A 20,328-nucleotide genomic window follows, 5' to 3' on the forward strand; every position below is an offset into this window, starting at 1 on the left:
GTGACCCTGACCACAAAACACAGTGCTATAAGAATCCAATTTTACATGTAAAGAATAGTACATTCAGGTGATATTAAAGGAAAACTATATCCCTAGAAACAATATCAGACCAACAGATATATATCATATTATGTGACTTACTAAAGAATCTTACAAAACTGCACTCTATAAATATATATATAATCAATAAATCTTGTCCATTTACATATTTTCCCTTGAGCCGCCATTTAGTGATGGACTGTGTGCTCCCTCAGAGATCAGCTGACAGGAAATAATGCAGCTCTAACTGTAACAGGAAGTAGTGTGGGAGTAAATACAGAACTTTGCCTATTAATTGGCTGATGGGGCCTATGTGTGCCTTGGTTCCTTTGTGTGCACTGTGAATCGTATGATCCCAGGGGGTGGACCTTAATTCTTAAAATGGCAGTTTTCTATTTAGGATTACCCAATGGCACATATTAATAAAAAGTATATTTTTATGAAAGTAGTGTATTTATATAAAGAAGGGTTTTACATATAAGCTATTTGATATGATTTTATGCATTTGTTCTGGGATATAGTTTTCCTTTCATCATTCTTATTATTGGTAATACTGGTCCATTGAATTGGATTATCTACATAGATAATTCTGTTTATTGCAGTTTCTTGAATTTACTTTTGACTTTTCCTCCTTATATTTTTGAATCCTGCATTCCCAGTAAGCCTTTATCTCACCCCAGTGTATGCTCGGTACATGGTGCCATTCTATTTACGTATGAAAGGAAAGTCATTTTGAGCCTGGTTTAGCCTTTGGCACCGTGCTTCTGGCACACTCCTTAGTTATTTTACAACAGGCTTTTTACTGAAGCTTTTTATCCGTAACGCAAGCATTTGCCAGAAATGTACTAAATGAACCTGTGCTTGCCTTTTCAGAGGGACGAGTGGATGACCCTAGACTTCATGTCCCTGAAAGCGACATCAGCTGCAGCGATGAGAGCGGAAAAACAAAAAGAGAAAACACTGGAGCATGAAAAAGCCCAAGCTGCAGAAACGGTAAGGAAGCCAACAGGCTGGGAGCGCTGGGAATGACAATGAGGTTTTTAGGCATGGCTACTTTGTCCCAGCCAACCATTGTTTGTGCTTATAAAACAAGACATGTGTTTTAATCACCTGCAGATACCAGTGTTCTTGTTCTCCCTGTACCAAGTCACAAACCTTTATAGGAAGTAAAAGCTTAAAGGACAAGGAAAGGCTCACTCCATGTGATTACATTTTAGTTTTTTTCCCAAGTATAGTGCTCCTTTTCATTAAAAAACAGTCTGGGGACCTTCTCAGGGCTGTATTTAGGTCCGGTGCAGCTCTAGGTACCTTAGGTTGCGGAAGTGACATAGTATAGTATAGTTACATAGGGTTGAAAAAAGACCAGAGTCCATCAAGTTCAACCCTTCCAAGTAAACCCAGCACACAAAACCCACACCTACCAATCTATACACTCACATACATAAACTATATATACAACCACTAATACTAACTGTAGATATTAGTACCACAATAGCCTTGGATATTCTGATGGTTCAAGAACTCATCCAGGCCCCTCTTATAGGCATTAACAGAATCTGCCATTACCCCATCACTAGGAAGGGCATTCCCCAACCTCACTGCCCTCACCGTGAAAAACCCCCCTACGCTGCTTCAAATGGAAACTTTGTTCCTCTAATCTAAAGGGGGGGCTTCTGGTGCGTTGATTGTTTTTATGGGAAAAAAGAACATCCCCCATCTGCCTATAATCCCCTCTAATGTACTTGTACAGAGTAATCATGTCCCCTCGCAAGCGCCTCTTTTCCAGAGAAAACAACCCCAACCTCGACAGTCTCACCTCATAGTTTAACCCTTCCATCCCCCTTACCAGTTTAGTTGCACGTCTCTGCACTCTCTCCAGCTCATTAATATCCTTCTTAAGGACTGGAGCCCAAAACTGCACCACATACTCACGGTGAGGCCTTACCAGGGACCTATAAAGAGGCAAAATTATGTTTTCATCCCTTGAGTCAATGCCCTTTTTTATACAAGACAGCACTTTATTTGCTTTAGTAGCCACAGAATGACACTGCCTGGAATTAGACAACTTGTTATCTACAAAAACCCCCAGATCCTTCTCCATTAAGGAAACCCCCAACACACTACCATTCAGTATATAGTTCGCGTTTATATTATTTTGCACTTATCAACATTGAACCTCATTTTTCAGTTTGCTGCCCAGTTTTCCAATTTTGTCAAATCGCTCTGCAAAGCGGCAGCATCCTGCATGGAACTTATAGTTTTGCACAATTTAGTGTCATCAGCAAAAATAGAAACAGTACTATCTATGCCCACCTCCAGGTCATTAATAAACAAGTTAAAAAGCAAAGGCCCAAGGACTGACCCCTGCGGTACTCCACTAACCACACTGGTCCAATTAGAAAATGTTCCATTTACAACCACTCTTTGTACTCTATCCTTCAGCCAGTTCTCTATCCAATTACAAATATTATGTTCTAGGCCAATATTCCTTAATTTGATCATTAACCTTCTGTGCGGTACTGTATCAAATGCTTTAGCAAAGTCCAAGTAGATGACATCAACTGCCATTCCAGCATCGAGGTTCCTGCTCACCTCCTCATAAAAGGCGACTAAATTAGTCTGGCAAGATCTGTTACGCATAAAACCATGCTGGCACAAACTTATAGTATTGTGAACTGCAATGTATTCAAGTACCCAAGTACATCACACCACTTCACACCCTAAACACCCTCACCCCCCCCCCCCCCCAGCTCTAACACTAGACTTCCATAAGTTTCATCTGGCATGGCTGAGGAAATTTTTTGTGTATTTATATATTTATTTTATTATATAGGCACCTGAGGCTGCTTCCCTAAAGCAGCTGCCTTAGGAACTAGCTCTCGGATGCCTATATACACCTTCTTTAGTGTATTTTCAGTGGTCCCTTGTGTAGGCTTCAGCTTGGGAATGTACAAAATACAGGTATGGCATCCGTTATCCAGAAAGCTCACAATTATGGGAAGGCCACCTCCCCCCCATAGACTCTATTTTAATCAAATATTAATAATCATAATTTTTTTATTTTCCCTGTAATAATAATCGCAAGCCTACTCAGGGATAGCCTGGGAAATAAAAGTAATATGGTAGCACACAGAAATCCCCATAATTCAGAACTTTCTGGATAACGGGTTTCTGGAATATGGAAAGACCATCTCTCATAGACTCCATGTAGAAAAAAATATACATTTTTAAATTTCCTTTTTCTTTTTAATAATAAAACAGTACCTGTTCTTGATCCCAACTAAGATATAATTACCCCTTATTGGGGGCAGAACAGCCCTATTGGGTTTATTTAATGGTTAAATGATTCCCTTTTCTCTGTAATAATAAAACAGTACCTGTACTTGATCCCAACTAAAATATAATTACCCCTTATTGGGGGCAGAACAGCCCTATTGGGTTTATTTAATGGTTAAATGATTCCCTTTTCTCTGTAATAATAAAACAGTACCTGTACTTGATCCCAACTAAGATATAATTACCCCTTATTGGGGCAGAACAGCCCTATTGGGTTTATTTAATGGTTAAATGATTCCCTTTTCTCTGTAATAATAAAACAGTACCTGTACTTGATCCCAACTAAGATATAATTACCCCTTATTGGGGGCAGAACAGCCCTATTGGGTTTATTTAATGGTTAAATTATTCCCTTTTCTCTGTAATAATAAAACAGTACCTGTACTTGGTCCCAACTAAGATATTATTACTTGTTATCGGAGGAAACCTTTAGTGCAATTCAGAGGTTATGGAATGAGCTTTCTTGTCACATGTTACTGGTCTAATCATGGGTGTGGCAGATCAGCGGCTTGGTCATGTATATGTGGGGGTTTTTTTTCCTACTTGTTGGCAGGGTGCTCCGCCCAGGGTGATAACTGTCTAATTATAGGTGGGGAGGGCGGCGGTATGGGGTGCATGATTCCCAATGTCAACCCTGGAATTGAATTGATAAAAGTCGTAGGAAAGTAGAACTATTTAGCGGTTTAATAGTGACTGTCAAAGATGAGCTATTCTTTAGCAGGTACATACTGGTGACTTATCAGCATTTCTGTACCGTTTGTACTGACTGGGTTAAAATAAAACATGACCTGTTAGTGTTTGAAGATCTCACAGTTTGTTCCTTTACAAAACACGCTGTTCTTTCTTACAATAAAGCTTAAACATTAATGGCTGCAGTATTTCTCTGGCCTCCCGTGCTCTTAAGGCCAAGAATCATTACGAAGCAGTCGGAGATGCATTTTCCGTCATTAGCATTTTCTCACTGAGATCCATCCGTTCTTGAGAGAGTAATATACAGAGAGTCACATAAATGTGGCACATATTTAACATTTTATTAGTCTGCAGCCCTGATTAGAGATTCACACCCTATTTCTAGCTTTATATGATTTTAAATACAAAAGGGATTTAACAGATACTTCAGTATAACTTAATTAGTGGTGATGCAAAGCTAATCACTTGCTTCCCATTATTATTAGGAATTACTTATAGCAGGGGTCCCCAACCTTTTTTTTTTTTTTTTTTACCTGTGAGACACTAACAAATGTAACAAGGTTTGGGGAGCAAAATAAGGGGGTTCCATAAAAGGGCTGTAATTGGCTATTTGGTAGCCCCTATGTGGACGGCCAGCCTATAGGAGGCTCTTTTTGGCAGTACACCTGATTTTTTGCAACCAAAACTTGCTTTTCAGCCAGGAATTCAAAAAAAAGCACTTACTTTGGGACCACTGGGAGCAACATCTAAGTGGTAAGCAACATATCGCTCAACAACTGGTTGAGGATCACTGATTTATTGTGTCGATGTATTACCCAAGCGCTTTGCATTTACACAAAGCCACACACCGGGTCAAGTTCTCCAGAAATCAGTTAATCAAGCATTTGATACAGTACCACACAAATTATATTTGACATTATTGGAAAACTGGGCAGCAAACTGGAAATGGGATTTAATGTTGAAAAGTGCAAAGTTATGCATGGTGGAAATAATGTAAATGTGAGTTATACACTAAATGGTAGTGTGTTGGGGGTATTCTTAATTGAGAAGGATCTGGGGATTTTTGTAGATAACAAGTTGTCTAATTTCAGGCAGTGTCATTCTGTGGCTGTGGAATTCAGTGCTGTCTTGTATAAAAAAGGGCATTGACTCAAGAGATGAAAACATAATTTTGCCCCTTTATAGGTCTCTGGTAAGGCCTCACCTTGAGTATGGGGGGCAGTTTTGGGCTCCAGTCCTTAAGAAGGATATTAATGAGCTGGAGAGAGTGCAGAGACTGCAACTAAACTGGTAAAGGGGATGGAAGGGTTAAGCTATGAGGTTAGACTGTGTCAGGGTTGGGGTTGTTTTCTCTGGAAAAGAGGTGCTTGCGAGGGGACATGATAACTCTGTACAAGTACATTAGAGGGGATTATAGGCAGATAGGGGATGTTCTTTTTTCAGAGCTAAAGAGCCCCCCCCCCTTTAGATTATAGAAACAGAACTTACATTTGAAGCAGCGTAGGCGGTTTTTCACGGTGAGGGCAGTGAGGTTGGGGAATGCCCTTCCTAGTGATGTTGTGATGGCAGATTCTGTTAATGCCTATAAGAGGGGCTTAAATTATTTCTTGATCAAGCAGAATATCCAAGGCTATTATATATACTAAAATCTACATTGATGTATTGATTGTTGGTATATATGGTTTATGTATGTGAGTGTATAGATAGATAGGTCAGGTTTATGTGTGTGCTGGGTTCACTTGGAAGGGCTGAACCCGATGGACTGATGTCTTTTTTTCAACCCAACTTATCTATGTAACTATGTAATCTACCAACTGAAGAAAACTGAGGCAAGCTGAGGAAACTGAACCACAGGGAGAACATTGTAGAGAAGCTGCTGCTTGGCAGTAGCCCAAAATGAACGGAACAATACAAATGTGGCCCTTCGTGGTATCTATTTACCCTCAGTATAAGTAATGTAGAGGTTGCCCATTACGGAAGTGAGAAAAAGAATCTCTTGGTGAGTTGCTATAAGTTGCTAGAACAGGAGCAAAGTTGACATCTCTTATTACATTGCTCTAAAAGAGCATTGGTTTATGTGGACTGTACTGTAGATGAGTAGTGCCAGATACTGAAATAACACTCGGGTGGAGTGCAACTCAAGATGCTAAAGGCTAATGACTTGTGAGGGGGTTTCATCGTAAGCAGAGAAAATTGAACTGTGTTTTTTCTGCTTTCCGGTGAGTTTTCTAGCACATCTTTACTGCTACAAGTGCCTGTGCCAGTGCAGATGGACAATATCTCGTAAATTAATTAGGTGTTGGTAGGCAATTTCAGGTGTTTTTTCTGCTTGTAAAACTGCCTAGTGTCTTTAGGCTAAAATGAACTCCTCCTTCAGTTGGTTGGCATTTGAGGGCATAACGTATTTAAAGGAACAAAGTTTTCTACTGGTCTAATAATATAGCGTCCAATTAGCATGTAGCTTTTGCTGGTCCTCCGTTTAAAAACTTACATCTGATTGGGCTTTTATTACATTACGCTGTCTGTGTTTAGCCGTGATAAGGATCTAACTTGTTTACCAATTAGCTTTGTTACTTTGTTTATATTAAATTTCTTTTACAAACATGCTTTTATTCCTCCGAAAATTGGATTTTTATTATATCATACATCTAACTTGCGGCGTACTGTCAAGTCGCGGTTTTATGACTTTAATGAACCCAAAAGTGTATTCTTTCTGCAAGCTATATTGTAGCTATTTTGTAGTTGAATGTGCTTCACTTTTTATGTCTTCATGATGTGCATACTAAATCACAAGTGTTTATCCTCCTAAAGGCAAGTATGTTTATTTCGGTAAATGTGTTTATATATTAGGAGAAGTTGCTGTCCAGAGAGCTGAATCCTTACTGGAAGGATGGTGGTACAGGGCTGCCACCCAAGGAGGGGGATGTTACTTCAGTAAAAAAGTGTGAGTATCACTGCATCAAACCTATTATTCCTGCATTCTACAGCCCAAAGGGTCTCACATGAATATACTTTGTACATAGCCTATCCCTAGTCTGTGGCCCTGCAGGTATTAGACTTACTAGTGTCCTTTACCATGACAGTTGGGTTCTTTTATGGTAGTTAATCTTCCAAGTTGGAGAATTTTCTGCTAAAAGAGTGTTGTCCAAATATATCTACATTGGGCCAGATGTCTGATAACCAAAATGTTCAATAGCTGAACTTTATTGAAATAGTCAAAGAGAGAAGAGGTGCCTTGATCTGTTTTAGAAATTAACCATTCAACCCCCCCCTAACCCGTACAACCAAATGGTAACAAGGTTAAAGCTTTTAGGTGTGTCAAGAAGATCAAATAGACACATAGACAGAGATGTCTTCTGTGGGGACCAGGGCCACGTTTTAGGGGCCACTGGAAAAGAACATGAACCCTTCTCTAACATACCTATTTATTCCCCTCATTAACACAGGACCCCACAGAAGACATTTTTCTGACCTAGACCTACAACTGCTGCCACAGAAGCCATCGGACATTAAAAGTAGAGCTATCGCTTGAATGCAGGCACAAACAGCGGATTGAAGGTCGGCCCAAAAAAGAGAATGCAGGCATTTTTGGACCGACCTCCACTCCACAGCATGTGCCTTTAAGGAGCTGGGCAAGTGAGCAAATCCATTTCTCTCAGCCTGAGAAAAAATGCAGGCTGAGAGCAGCAGAGCCTAAAAATAAAACTAGCTTCCAGCTGGTTATACCTTATTGAATAGATATTAACCTTTATTGTGTCAATGGTTTACCCTTAAGAGACTGCTATCCTATTGCCTGACCGTCTTAAATAAAGAATACCTTTAAACTTTCACCGTAACCTAGACAAAATCGTCGCAGCTATGTAGAAATTTCTATATAGTTACTTAAACAAAGGGACCCTTTATCATTTTCAAGTAATCTCTAATACAACCCAGAGGAATTATTTGCCTTTTCTGTTCCAGTGCAACATGTTGAGGATGGAGGGTTGAGCTGGTTAAGAAAATCATATCAGAGGATGAAAGAACAATCTGAAAGGGAAAACCGAAGCCTTGATGACATTGTGGCGGAGAGATATGGGGTGAGAATAACTGTGCAACCTTTATAGTCTCAAATGCATTTACATAATAATGTGGCCCTCTTCCAGCTGAAAACTCTTAGCACTTCTTTAGACCGTTATTTGTTATAGTGAAATGTTTTGTGTTTGTTTTGTTTCCCATTCCAATTAAGTCAATGGAAGATTTCCAAAGAAAACTAGAAGCAGCAGAACAGGCAGCCTCACAGAATTCTAATGATGGCCAAAGAGAGAGGTGGAAAAAATCTCATTCTCAGGATGATGAGTTTAGAAGGTATCCAAGGTCAAGCCAACACACTGATGACAATAGTAGGCCTCGCCATACTGATCATAATCGATACAACAAATATTCCCATAAAGAAAGTCAAGAATACAAGCACAGCGAGGAGTCCAGCAGATATAGGAAAGAACCAGAACACAGAAGGCAATCATTTGAAGACAGAAATCAAGATAAAAGTGTCTCCTTTAAACCAAAGAATCCGTTTTTAAAACCATCTGATGATGATGGCAGATCCTTAAATATCAGAGACTATAAATCACTAAAGAATAAGGTAACTGGTGTTCAAGACTCTTCAAAACCTTGTTTCCAGAAACCCTTGAGTAATGAGGATGAAATATCTTGGAAAAAGGTACCATCTAAAGACTGCAGCGAGAAGAAGCAGCAGCAATCCCAAGACTCTGAAAAACCTTTTTTCCATAAACCTTCAGGTAGTGAGGGTGAATTATCTTGGAAAAAGATACAGCCTAAATATTGTAGTGAGAAGAAACAGGAATCCCAAAAGGAGGACTCCGTGTCTAAAGAAAGGAAGGGTTCCAGGGAGCAAACTGAGCCAGATGCCTACAGCAGGGAATCACAGTCTGTGAAAGAGAGACCACAATCACCAAGGTATTCTTCTTCTTTTAAATCAAATGTAATTAGTAATAAATATTAAAGAAAGACTTTGAATTGTCTTAGTTTTATTATATCTGTTTGCCTGTACTCTTAGAATTCAGTATACACCACAGCTGCTTTTATTTCTGCGTTTGTTCTAAAGTGATAGTTGTCAGTGGTTATTTAATAATTTAACAGGGTTCTGTGCTGCAGAGGCCAGAAAGGCTTCTCTTTAAGACCTGTCATGTTCCAAATTAGTCAGAATGCAGCTTTGAACTCTCAAACCACCTACTGTTCCCTACAGTATTTAAGAGAGGAGAATCGATAAAATATAGATTTTATTTACTGTTTGTTTTACACACAACCATCTCTCTGCTTTATATTGTCCATCAATTTACAAAAACACTTACATATTGTTTGTTTGTGATAATTAAACACAATGATACTGCAATCCTCTGATATTAGTATAATTAAATGGATAGCTATGGCAAGCTGGAAACAATTGATAGGAGATTTTGACCACCATTCTAGTGAGGCCAAAAGCAGTTGCTGGAAATATGCTTCTTGAGTACATTTGGCTGGCTTAAAGAGCTGACATATCGAATGCACTGTTACATTAACTTATAATGGGTTACAGTTGTTTCTCAAGGTAATGGGAGTCCTAATGGTAAAGCTAAAGGCCCATGCTAAGTAAGGTCCCAAGAGCTTGGAAGTATTGGGGTGGGTTTCTGATGCTGGTGTTCTACTTTTGTTCCCAGATTTAATGAGTTTTTAACCTTAGTTAGTACAGGTATGGAAAACCGTTATCCAGAAAGCTCCTAATTACGGAAAGCCCGTCTCCCATAGACTCCATTTTCATCAAATAGTTCAGAATTTTAAAACTGATTTCCTTTTTTTCTGTAGTATAAAAACAGTACCTTGTAATCGAGCACAACTAAGATATAATTAATCCTTATTGGATGCAAAACATTCCTATTGGGTTTAATTAATGTTTTATTACATTTTTAGTAGACTTAAAGTATGGAGATCCAAATTACGGAAAGACCCCTTATCCGGAATACCCTTGGTCTGTTTTAATATAACAGGGAAAAAGGAATCATTTTTAGAAATGTGAATTATTTGATTACAATCAAATATATCAGTGCATTCTGGATAACGGGTCCTATACCTGTACAGTTCTGTTGGGGTTTGTGGAGTACATGTATAGGATCTGTTATCTGGAAACCCGTTATCCAGAAAGCACTGAAATATTTGATTGTAATCAAATAATTCACATTTCTAAAAATTATTACTTTTTCTCTGTAATAATAAAACAGTACCTGTACTTGATCCCAACTAAGATATAATTACCCCTTATTGGGGGCAGAACAGTCCTATTGGGTTTATTTAATGGTTAAATGATTCCCTTTTCTCTGTAATAATAAAACAGTACCTGTACTTGATCCCAACTAAGATATAATTACCCCTTATTGGGGGCAGAACAGTCCTATTGGGTTTATTTAATGGTTAAATGATTCCCTTTTCTCTGTAATAATAAAACAGTACCTGTACTTGATCCCAACTAAGATATAATTACCCCTTATTGGGGGCAGAACAGTCCTATTGGGTTTATTTCATGGTTAAATGATTCCCTTTTCTCTGTAATAATAAAACAGTACCTGTACTTGATCCCAACTAAGATATAATTACCCCTTATTGGGGGCAGAACAGCCCTATTGGGTTTATTTCATGGTTAAATGATTCCCTTTACTCTGTAATAATAAAACAGTACCTGTACTTGACTCCAGCTAAAATATAATTACCCCTTATTGGGGGCAGAACAGCCCTATTGGGTTTATTTCATGGTTAAATGATTCCCTTTTCTCTGTAATAATAAAACAGTACCTGTACTTGATCCCAACTAAGATATAATTAATCCTTATTGGGGGCAGAACAGTCCTATTGGGTTTATTTAATGGTTAAATGATTCCCTTTTCTCTGTAATAATAAAACAGTACCTGTACTTGATCCCAACTAAGATATAATTACCCCTTATTGGGGGCAGAACAGCCCTATTGGGTTTATTTCATGGTTAAATGATTCCCTTTACTCTGTAATAATAAAACAGTACCTGTACTTGACTCCAGCTAAGATATAATTAATTCCTACTGGAAGCAAAAAAATTCTGTTTGTTTTGCTTTTTAAGTAGACTTAAGGTATGAAGATCCAAATTACCCAAAGACCCCTTATCTGGAAAGCCCCAGGTCAGGAGCATTCAGGATAATAGGTCCCATACCTGTATAGTGTTCAGAGCACATGGCCTGATGACTTTGGGGGTGGTGGCCTGCCAGAAAGAGAATGAACGATATAAATAAGTAACAGGGCCTCTTTCCCTCTTTCTACATATAAGTAATTGATGTCTTAACAATTGTGGGTTCTCTTGGAGGTAGCGAAGAGGAAAGGCTGAACAGTATGAGGGGGCCATGGATCATTACAATGAGCTCCAACTCGCACTTTTTAAGTTCTCTCCGTACTTGGAATTACGTTTATTCTACCCTATATTGGCTTTGCGCTATTTCTTATGTTGCAGTGTTCATTTGATATTATTATGCCAGTAAGGCATTTGAAGGCATTCTGTATTGAGGGCCCAATCTTGAAAAGATAAAAGTCTAGACCTGGCTTATCTATGCACACATCTTCTTTTAATTTCCAAGAGCCTAGAGCAGGAATATGAAATATGATTTGTTCATGCTCCAATTTGTTCTGCCACAGAACAACAGATTTTATCAGGGAAAGTCAAAGCATAAATTAGAAAACAAAACATAAACAAGCAAATGTTAGACTTCAATTGAATAACTTTATGTTAACGTGCAAAAATATTTAGATAGAAATTCTGGTCTAGTTGAGTGGTATAAGCAGGGGACCTGTAAACCCGAACTCCACCCAAACACAACATAAGCTTTTTGAAAAGTAAACATAACTTTAAGCAACTTTGTAATATACATCAATTAAATAAAATATGCAGCATTTTCCTGATTTTTAATGTAATAATATGGTTTGGAACAGTTCCCTAAGCCCCGCCCCCTGTTCCCCTGCTGATCTGGCTGACTACTTTGTGACTCAATAAAATGTAACAGTAGGTGACTGTCCTCAGCCTGCCTTCAGCCTGCATCCTCCAAATCCCACAATTCCCTGCACACGTGATGTCTATAAGAAAAGGAACATCACATCACTAAATGGCAGCTCAAGGGAAAAGATGTAAAAGGGCAATATTTACTGATATATAAATAATAGGCCACTTAATATAATGTAATCTATCTGCTGGTTAAGTATTCATTCTGAGGGTATAGTTTTCCTTTACATGTCTCAGCCAGAATTGCTAAGTGTACCATTGCCCTTACCATTAAAGGCAAAGATCTCTCCAAGTAGTTTTGTAGTAAACATAAACTAGCCTTTTGGATATTGATTGTACTCTATGACTTGTGAGACACTTGATCTGGTCTTGAGTGTTCATGGCTGCCATAAACCAAGATGGTATTGCTGGGAGGTTTTGTTTTTTTTTTTTTGCCATGAAATATATTTTCCCAATACATTCAAAAAAGTAAGGATATCTGAACTCGGAAATATTAATTCAGAATATAAATCCGAAAATATCAGTTCAGATACTGCGAGAGATGTAACATTTGTCCTGACTGGAATATTACTATGTACTTGCAGCGAATTAAAAGATGGGTATCATTTGACTTACTAATAGTCTTTCCTGCAGGCCTGACAGAAGTCCTCAGCCTATCAGAATTCTCAGTGATGAGGAAATGAACAAGCTCGGAGCTAAGATTGTCAAGGCAGAACTGCTGGGTAACATGGTAAGACTCTATGTATGTGCTCGGTCCATATTATTTTCTGTCACATCTAAATATGGCATGCCCCCTGGCTTGAATAGTTGATAAACAAGGACCTGCATTGTTCCAGTGGCAACCTTGGCTGTTGTTGGAATGATGGTAGTCGTGGTTCTGCAACAGCCCACAAGCCACAGGACCTATATTGTAAAGAAGATAGCTTTCAAGGGGAATGGAATTTCCCTGCTGATCTATGGGAAATACGCATGACTGTCCTCAGTCTGCCTTCAGCCTGCATCCTCCCAATCCCACAATGCCCTGCACACGTGATGTCAATAAGGAAAGGAACATCACAGTGCAATGCACTTAGATTGCTTTAGATTTACTTTTACTAGATATACCATGACCTGGATGAATAAAAATCTTCTGTGTTGTTGGGGCTCCTTAACAAATTTTGGTTCGGATCTCGAAGTTCCCCTTTAAACAAACATGAGTAGTTCAATAAGCAAAAAAATGCAATAATTATTATAAACATTGTCACAATGATATTTATGTTGCTTTCCGGCAACAGTAATCACACAGTACGAGCAATACAATGTTCTTGTATTGTAATGTTTACATAAAATCTTTATTGCCATACCTAAATTATTCCTAACAGGAAAGGATTCAATAAAAGCCCTGGTTATTGTGGCATTGACACCATTTTAGGGTTTTTGTTACTCTCTTTGCAATAACTTTGAATTTATGACTTCCAGTTTGTCAACAAAAATGATTTTTATTCTGTCATTGGTGAATATTTCTTACATCTCATCCTGTTTAAAGCGCTCAGTTGATAAGAAGTGTACTTTGTTTATTAAAGTAACCTGCCCACTGTATGGTCTATGTATGGGGTTGTGAAGTCTCTACTGTCATTTATTGGCTGTAAAATGTGGATGAGGAGTTTATTAATGCATAAATATATATATGTGTGAACACTTCTAGCCTTATACATTACAGTCTTTGATTGTTGATCAAATGGATTATTCATCAACTATTTCTAGTGTCAACATTTCCATGGCTAGATTTCCATGGCTAGATTGGGTTCATGTTTCCCATGTAGATACAGCATGCTGCATGCTGATTAGATGTCTGTATTTCACACAGCCATATATTTTGTAATTAATAAACATCTGTCATTTATTTATTCATTTAGGATTTGGCATCAAAATTGAGAGCCCAGCTGGAAGAAGCCCGCCAGCAGAAAGAAAGGAAGTCTCAGGGAACATCTCCTGTATCAGAGAGAAGGTCTGAGGCCGAGGTAAGGCAGGAGCTTTAGAATGCATCTATATTGCTCTCAAGCAGCCATTACAAAGAGGGTGGTGCTTTGCTTTGTCCTGTGGGGCATTGCTTGTGACCCTGAGAATATATACAATATTCCTTTCATAAAGCAAGATAAGACTTCCAGATTGGAACTAAATACATTGAAGAGCACCCCTAAATGGAGGCAATATGCCAGCAGTATCCCTTCAAATGACAACTAAAGCTCAACAATGATTTCTGTAGCGCCATTGTCTTCTGCAGCACTTTATAGAGTAGGACTCTGAAGATGTTAGAACAGTGATCCCCAACCAGTGGCTTGGGGGCAACATGCTCACCAACCCCTTGGATGTTCCTCTCAGTGCCCCCAAACCAGGGAGTTATTTTTTAATTCTTGACTTGGGGGCAAGTTTTGGTTGAATAAAAACAAGATTTACTACCAAATAAAGCCCCTGTAAGCTGATTAGGGGCATAGAGGCCCCTAATAGCCAATCTTAGCCCTAATTTGGCACCTCCATGGACTTTTATGGTGCTTGTGTTGCTCTCCAAGCCTTTTAACCATTTGACTGTGGCAAACGAGTAAGAAAGGCTGGGGACCCTTGCGTTACTAGGAATGTGGTCAAACCAACAAAGAATTAGGGAGTGGGTAGCACAGCCGCAGCACACAAATGACAAGTCCAGTGGGCCATCCTAACCCGTTCCTGACAAAGTTCTGTAGTATACACCAATACTTCAACCCAAGCTGTTCCAGACCAGCCCCCTCATCTCTAGTGGGCATAAAGCTCTATATCAAAGGTAGCACACATGTTTAGTACATACTGCTGTGCTTATTATGCAAGTGCTAAATACCTGCATTATGGCACTAAGGTAGAGACAACTGAAAAAGTTATACAGTTAATTACCTTTTTGCTGCTCAGGAGATACAAAATACATTGTGAGGCCAACATATAAAAATAAACCACTATAATTTGTAGACTCGGCCATGTTTTTCCACCTCCTGCTGTCAGTAATCCTCTTTCTCTCAAGCACTTCATCCGACCTCTCTTGCTGTGCATTACAACTCGGAGGTCGATAAAGCCTGGTGTGACGGTGCTCGTGAAAAGAAGGGAAGATTATCAGCCTCTGGTGATAGAGGCTTGTTATGTACTGTATTCTGGAACAAGATTGTAAGAAAAGATTGCTGTCTCTCTGTCTCCAGCTTCTGCACTTCTCTAAGGGGAAAAAAGCCTGTTTCTTGGTCACATATCTGAGTTAGAGAAGTAGCAAAGCTGATAATTAGGGATTCTGTCTCAGGACCAAACCAAGCATGTCCGCTAAGATTGCAATTGATTTTTACATTACTCTGCCAAAGAGAATGTATAATGTGTGTTACACACTGAAGCTTGATCTAGGAGCCCTCTGCATGAAGTCCCTAACATAGCCACCCTTGGAATGCTTGGCCACATTGGTACCTAATTGATGCTGGGAGCCAGTATAACTTTACTGATATTGCTATTGTATTTATTTTCTACTTACTTCACACAAGGAAGTTTGTATTTGTTCCTACAACCCACTGTAATCTTAAAACATCTGTGCGTTCATTTCTTTTTATAGATTTTATATTTGAAGTTGGAGTTCACTTTTAAACTTAAAGAGATACTGACACCAGAAATATCTAAAACTATCATAACATTGCCTTTGCATGAGCTTTAGAATATCACCATAAAAATATTTGCCCAGTGCTTCTACATTACCTCTGTTATCCCCCATGTTCCTCTATAAGGGGGCTGCTATATTTGTCCGGTAGCATTAGAAGCTATAACTGACTGAGAAGGGACAGGCAGGTCGGCAAAACAGTCAAGATTTGGAACTTCAAGTTACAATTACTTACAAAAGCAGCTCTGTCATCATTTTTTTTTTTAGTGTTTGTATCACTTTAACTATTCAATTGTTATGAGGTTTGCAAGGGTGTAGCCCCTATGTGGACCCACTGCCGCGGCCCCTCCAGACAACTTCTCAGCCCCCAGTGGGCCTGCCCGAAAGATATCAAGCAGATCTCAATCAGGCAGGTTTGAGTGTTGATGCAGTCCTTGTCCGATGGCTGTCTGTAGGCCCCAGTGGATGATCAAAAGAAAAAATTAAAATACAGGACAGCAGCCACTCTTCCAATAAAAATAGTGCTTTATTAGCTCAGCTTAAAAACATCAGAGCCATAATTGCCTTAGATGTTTCGGGTTCCACCGCCCTTAATTATAGGCACTCAGTGGATGATCTCATTGTTGCCAAGACTCCATTTCCCACAATGCCTTGAACTCCCCTGTTAAAGGAGACCTATTAGATAAATGGGGAAATCCCTAATTTTGTAGGCAATTATGAATAATATCCGGTGCTGGTTTCACTTTGGGCTAAACATTAATCCTATCTGTAAAAATGGCCCCTTTATTGGAGCTCCCTATAGATCCTCTCGCTTCTCTGTCGGTGTATGAAATGAAGAGTGGGCGTGTCCTAACGGTCCCTGCCAGAAGCACAGTAGAAGGGGGAGAGCCAATCACAACCCTGCAGTCACACAAGCAAAGACAGGCTTCAGTTCCCTATCAGGTCAGCCTAGCTGCTGATTGGTTCCTATCCTACAGTGCCTGTACTGAGAGCCACCGGCTCCCCTGCACATCCAGAGAATTCAGCCAGCAGGAAGTGGAACAGATGGGTGGGGCTAGTGAGGTTTTGGTCGAATTTCTCAAAAAATCAGTTAAAAACACAACATTTTTAGGCACAATACTTCTATATCTAGAGGAGTATAATTCACTGGCACATTTATAATTTTTATAGGATATGTCTCCTTTAATGCGGCCAGACTCTAAAGTGCTATAGATGGCTGTAAATGACCGGTGTATGGCCACTCGAGTGCAAGGCTTTGTACTAAAAAGTGAGACAACAACTGCTTTCAGTGACATAAAAATGATTGAACCTTTTTAATTATTGTTTATTATGAAGTGCTCACAACTCCAGTTTGTTGTGGAAAGAAGAGCAAATATTTTGCTGTGAATGCTTAGAATATATTTGCCTGTACTGACAAAAACATCAAATACACACCTAACACGTTTTATAAAGCACAAAAGCATATTCATTACTGCTGCGTTCTTGGGGCACTTTATCTGGTTATTTCTCATTCGCTGCTGCACTCCAAGTCTCTTTTCTAGTTTTGAGAATGTGAATGAGTTGAAATAAGCACGGACAATAATGAGAGAATATTTGGTTACTATTATCTGACTGGCCTCGTATCTTTTAAATGACTTTCCTGATATTTTTAACTTGTTCCCCTATCCCGTGTATCCACTTCTGATTGTCTGTGCTCCCATTGTTAGCCTCTGCATTGCTTGGATGCCTGCGGAACAGTCTGTTTCAGCCAATGACACTGCAATTCATTCTTTTTATTCTTTTGCTGGCAGTAGTCTGTTTTAAAATGAGTAGTGAAATTGTTATCTGTAAGGAGCCGGCAATTTAGTTTTCTTTTAAAAATAGCAGCAAGGAGAGTGGAGTTCGCTGCCAGGCCTGTATTCAGCACAAGAGATAACAACATGGGAGCATTCAGGACTATTGTCATTTCTCTGATTCCTGCATGATTTGCAGTGACTTACCCACTTGCTAAAGCTGAGCGCATAAGAAGTATTTTTTTCCGCCAGCATATACTGGATAAGCAACAAAGAAGTGCCCAAAATTGTACTTGCCGCCTCCAATTGACTATCATACAAACACCCTGAAAGTGCAGTACTGCCAGTTTATTGATCTGAAGAGAGAAAATGTCGGCATGTCTTTATCCTAAAGGGGGACTGTTAGACTACAGGCTGGAAGTTCTAGGTTCTTATTCAAACAAAAGACCTCTAGACACATTTTGCATACCTTGAAGGGGTGGTTCACCTTTAACTTAACTTTTAGTACAGGTATGGGATCCGTTATCCGGAAACCTGTTTTCCAGAAAGTTCTGAATTACGGAAAGACTGTCTCCCATAGACTCCATTATAAGCAAATAATTAAAAATTTTTAAAATTATTTCCCTTTTCTCTGTTATAATAAAACAGTACCTGTTCTTGATCCCAACTAAGGTATAATTACCCCTTATTGGGGGCAGAACAGCCCTATTGGGTTTATTTAATGGTTAAATAATTCCTTTTTCTCTGTAATAATAAAACAGTACCTGTACTTGATCCCAACTAAGATATAATTACCCCTTATTGGGGGCAGAACAGTCCTATTGGGTTTATTTAAAGGTTAAATGATTCCCTTTTCTCTGTAATAATAAAACAGTACCTGTACTTGATCCCAACTAAGATATAATTACCCCTTATTGGGGGCAGAACAGCCCTATTGGGTTTATTTAATGGTTAAATGATTCCCTTTTCTCTGTAATAATAAAACAGTACCTGTACTTGATCCCAACTAAGATATAATTACCCCTTATTGGGGGCAGAACAGCCCTATTGGGTTTATTTAATGGTTAAATGATTCCCTTTTCTCTGTAATAATAAAACAGTACCTGTACTTGATCCCAACTAAGATATAATTATCCCTTATTGGGGGCAAAACAAGCCTATTGGGTTTATTCAATATTTTTTTTTTAGCAGAGGTAAAGAGATCCAAATAACAGAAAGATCCCTTATCTGGAAAACCCTAGGTCCCGACCTAGACATTGATATACTTAGACAAATTGCACTTTCTCTTTTCAGTTATGTAGCTTTATGTTCAGAAGCTGTACAGTTTGCCATTTCAGCAGCTATCTGGTTGCTATGGTCTTATTTACCATAGTAACGAGGCTGTGGATTACATAAGAGACTGGAGTATAAATAGGAGAGAGTGTAAATAGAAAGATAAGTAGTAAAAATAAAAATGCAGCCTTATAAAATGAAGGTGTTTTGCCTTCTGGGGTCAGTGACCGCCATTTGAAAGCTGGAAAGAGGCAGAAGAAGAAGGCATATCCTTCAAAAACTATTAAAAATAAATGATAAAAACCAGTTGCAAAGTTTCAGGAATAGGGCATTATATAACTTAAAGATTGACCATCCCTTAAAGATGGGGCTGTCCTGCTTGAAAGCCCACTGCTCAGGCGTGGCGCTCCAGAAGATTTTTATGGCCTCCAGACTTTATTGATCTCCTTGGCTTATATCATTGTGCTGTTGACTCTACAGAGTCCAGAATTTGGGAGCCACTGTAACATTCCTTATGTGTTATGCACAATGTAAAATGTATTTTTTTAATTTAGCTTAGATTGTGTAGCCAGTATAGGAACAGTTGAATAACCTTCTTCAGTTGAAGCAGAGCTGTTGCTTGGCTAGGAGCTACACAGACACAGCCTCTTTATACACCTGAACACCTAACCTAAGGCTAAAATATTATGAACTTTTTGGCGCCAGTATATCAAGGATGAATCATTTCATACATTTGCTGCACAGTCCAGTCATGGGATTGAGCTGATATCACTGCCAGGAGTTACGAATGAAGGGGGTTGTTGATACACTGCGGGTTGCAGGTTGGATTTTAAAATGCGGGCTGATGGGTCTTGGGTCTGCGGGTTACGGGTTCTTTGGTTGGCCTCATCCACTTCTGACAATGTCACTTCAGGTTTGCAGCAATAGCACTTCTTGTTTAAAGGTGATCAGTGGGTTGTGGATTGTGTTGTAGAAGGCAGTTACGGCTTGGGTAGTGGGTTAAAACAAGTAATAATGCGGGTTGCATGTCCAGGTCGTAGGTTGCTGGGCGAGGGTACAGGTCCTCATAGGACTCTATTGTAGATCTCATTTAGTGTTCCAAGATGAAGTCTGGACAAATAAAGGTAGTAGGAGGGTGATCCAGCTCACAATCCTGGCAACACTTTGGATGAGTTTGACCTATTGGAACAGACCAGCCTTTATGGAATATTTATTGATTCCTCAATGCCTTCCTTATTCTATCTACTGAGAGATTTCTCCTTCAGTCCCTGATCATATAGAAACATTTTATTGGGAGCTGAATGTTGTTTTTCTCACCATAAAATGTCTCTTTTAGATTCTACTCAACACCATTCGCTTTATTCCCTTTTCCCTGTCCACAAATCTCATTATTGAAGTGGCCTAATCATTTTGTTTAAGGGGGATAAGAAAATAAGCACAGCGAGTCTTTCATTAGCAATAAAAGTTAAAAGCCTTCTGAGCATTTAAATAATTTAACACCCGCTACAGAAAGAAAAAGGTCAGCTTCTCCA

The 20,328-nt window shown here is 39.1% G+C and overlaps 1 protein-coding gene across 2 annotated transcripts in view; it reads left to right on the top strand.

The window, feature by feature from the left end:
- Positions 1-20,328, top strand: part of cwf19l2 (CWF19 like cell cycle control factor 2) — a 65,876-nt gene that overhangs the window by 13,141 nt on the left and 32,407 nt on the right. Inside the window, exons 5-10 of one of the 2 annotated variants that reach the window (XM_012957166.3) lie at positions 913-1,032; positions 6,916-7,009; positions 8,026-8,141; positions 8,291-9,021; positions 12,740-12,848; positions 14,014-14,118. In XM_012957166.3, coding sequence (XP_012812620.2) covers positions 913-1,032; positions 6,916-7,009; positions 8,026-8,141; positions 8,291-9,021; positions 12,740-12,848; positions 14,014-14,118 — 1,275 coding nt within the window. 2 annotated transcript variants of the gene reach the window in all.

The sequence above is a fragment of the Xenopus tropicalis genome, chromosome 2 (genome assembly GCF_000004195.4).
Source record: "Xenopus tropicalis strain Nigerian chromosome 2, UCB_Xtro_10.0, whole genome shotgun sequence".
Taxonomy (NCBI): Eukaryota; Metazoa; Chordata; class Amphibia; order Anura; family Pipidae; genus Xenopus; species Xenopus tropicalis.